General features: G+C 68.4%; 1 protein-coding gene across 1 annotated transcript in view; it reads left to right on the top strand.

Annotated features, from left to right (window-relative positions):
- Positions 1-2,835, top strand: part of STK11 (serine/threonine kinase 11) — a 19,123-nt gene that overhangs the window by 5,186 nt on the left and 11,102 nt on the right. The window contains 2 exon segments of the mRNA XM_011375187.2: positions 1,431-1,514; positions 2,176-2,265. Coding sequence (XP_011373489.1) covers positions 1,431-1,514; positions 2,176-2,265 — 174 coding nt within the window.

Genomic DNA, 2,835 nt, shown 5'->3' on the forward strand with positions numbered 1-2,835 from the left:
GGCGGGCAGGTCCCGAGCAGCAGCCGCAGCCGCCGCCTCTCCGGCCCGGAAGGCCCGCTTCCTCCCTCACTTCCTGCCAGCCGCTCGGCTTCCCGTTCTCTTCAAACGCTCTCCCTTCCCGGGCACAGGGGCAGCTCATAGGAGCCGTCGACAGCGGCAGACGGTGACGGAGGCCCCTCGCGCCCCTGCCTCTGTGTTAGCTCACGGCTCAGGCCGTGCCGACTGCACGCCTGCAGTGACCTTGCAGGTCACTGTGTCACCGGCTGCACACACAGTCCCGCCGCCAGGGCACGTGGTCCCCACCACTGCTGGGTCTCCAGGAGGTGGACGGCACGTCCCTCTTTCCCGGTGTAAGCGCCAGGGCTCGCAAGTGCGCACAGAGCGCCTTGATCCGGGAACTGGACGGATACCGCCCACCTCCATCCCTGTGGGCAGCACATGAAGCTTGTGAACTGTTTTTGTGGTTTTTTGGTTTTTTTTTTTAAGAACACATTTTACTGACATCAACAGGGGCGCTCAGCTGTCTCGCTGCACAGGACAGTGCATCGTCATCAGCTTCGCGTCAGAATTCGGTGACAGTGGGCAGATGGGGACACAGCCCAGGGGATGGTTCTGGGCCTGGGCTGTCTCTGGACATGGGGACGCAGAGCCGTGGGCCTGTCCCCTTTCCAGTGAGGACCTGGGATGTGCTCCCCAGAGCCCCCGGCTGGCAGCGGGGGTGCCCGCTGCCGCTGCAGCTGTGCGGTCCTGGGTGGTGCGTGCCGCGTGCACAGCTGTGTCGGCCTTGGCAGTCAGCCGCGTGGAGCCACTGCTGCCGTGCCCGAGGGCCCGTCCTCCGTGGTGGACACGTGGCTGCTTCCCACTTGGGGGGGGGGGGCGCTGCCGCATGCGTGCAGCTCTCCTGGGCACGAACCTGGAGCGGAATTACTAGGTCAGTTGGTGGCCGTTCAGCTTTCCAAGGGGCCGCGACCAGCAGCCCCCAGCTGTGGGCCTCTCTCCCGCTCAGAGTGCTTGGAAGGCCAGGAGCAGAGCAGGCAGCGCTAGGCCTGGCACCCGGGCCTGGCCCTGGGCACAGGCCGGCAGTGTGGTTGGTGCCAGGTGGGTGGGACACGGTGGTGTCCTCTGTGGCGGGGCTGGTGGGGCTGCCTTCACCCCGTGCCTGTTCCCGGAGCAGCCGAGGGCTCCAGGGCGCCAGGAGAGGAAGGGAGCCCTCAGCGACCGGGGTGGGCCCTGCGAGCCCGACTCGACGCACAGGGGCCCTCACACTGCTGTCCCGTGTGGCCTCCCAGCTGCTCGTCTGCGGTGGATACGCGTGTCCCCGCGAGGCCCCTGCGCTGTCCCTGTGCAGACCAGCACGGGGCGCGGCAGCGGGGGCCCAAGGGCAGGCCACTCGCACCCAGGCCCTGGCTGACGCCCCGTCCCCTCTGCAGGGAGATCCAGCTCCTGCGGAGGCTGCGGCACAAGAACGTCATCCAGCTGGTGGACGTGCTGTGCAACGAGGAGAAGCAGAAGATATATCCTCGGCCGGGGGGTGCTGCGCCGTGGGCCCCTCGTTCCCGAGCCGGCCGGGGACGGCTTGCCCCTCTGCTCTCTGTCGCCCACGGCCGGCCGCGGGGGCCGCGTCTACAGAGGGAGTGCTCACCGGCCTCAGTCTGAGTGCACGTCTGGGGCCCCGTGGCCGGCATGCCCCTGCCTCGCATGTGGGGGGTGGGAGCTTTGTCACCCTAGAGGAACACGGGAATGTCCTTGGCCTTAGCCCTTTTTGAGGGGACAGCTCTCTCCAGAGCATGTGGCCCCATCTGTCCAGCCCCCCGGGGAGGCGTGTGGGGCCCAGGTCCCACTGAGAGGCCCGCACTGACTCGCTGGTGCCGGGACAGGGTTCCCGGCAAGGCAGCTCTCCGTGTCTGTCTCGGGGCTGTCCCCAGGGGACGCACAGCCAGGGGTGGGGGCTTCGGCCTGACCCCGGGCTGCCCGGCCCAGCCTCGCGGTCCTCCTCCAACTGGCCTGGGACACATGGCCGCTTCGGCTCTCCTGGCCCCGCTGCCCGGGTGTCCCACCGCCAGCACCTTCAGGGCCTTCTCCCAGCTGTCCCCATGAGCACCTGTCCCCCGCTCCCCAAGGGCAGGCCCTGCCTGGGGGGGCCCCGGCCAGGCTGTGCTTTCCTTAGCGCCGCACGTATATGGTCATGGAGTACTGCGTGTGCGGCATGCAGGAGATGCTGGACAGCGTGCCGGAGAAGCGCTTCCCCGTGTGCCAGGCTCACGGGTGAGTGCGGCCGCCGTGCCGTCCGCAGACCGCGGGCTTCCGAGGCTCAGTCCCCTTCCCGCGGCTTTTCCTCATAATCAGTGGATGGGGGCTCACACCTCAGGGCTCGGGGGCTTGGTTTGCAGCACCTCTGGCTGGCACTCCTTTCTCTGCATAAACCCCGGCCCCAGTGTGCCCGCTCCCGAAGCTGTGGGACCTCCTGCTTCAGAAGTCCTGACAGCGCCTTGTGCGGCCCCCCGGGGGTGTCTTGCCCTTTTCCCCATTGCCGTGGGAGCAGCTGGCCTGGGGCGTGAGTGCAGGGGAGGTCGGCGGTCAGCCTGGGCCCCCGGGCAGCTGCATGGCCGTCTTCAGGCCCTCATGACCCTCGAGCTGATGATGGGGTATGAGGAAGGGCTGCCTGGTCGGAAGAGGCAAGTACAGGGCCAGGCAGCCTGGGCGGGGGTGACTGCAGCCCAGCCCCAACCAGGGCCCTTGGACCCCGATGGGCTACCTGGCCCATCCTTGCGGTTTGCCCCACCCCAGAGGCCCCAGGGCTGACCCTGCTGCTTGACTGCAGGCGCCACTGTGCCC

The sequence above is a fragment of the Pteropus vampyrus genome, unplaced genomic scaffold, assembly GCF_000151845.1.
Source record: "Pteropus vampyrus isolate Shadow unplaced genomic scaffold, Pvam_2.0 Scaffold267, whole genome shotgun sequence".
Classification (NCBI taxonomy): domain Eukaryota; kingdom Metazoa; phylum Chordata; class Mammalia; order Chiroptera; family Pteropodidae; genus Pteropus; species Pteropus vampyrus.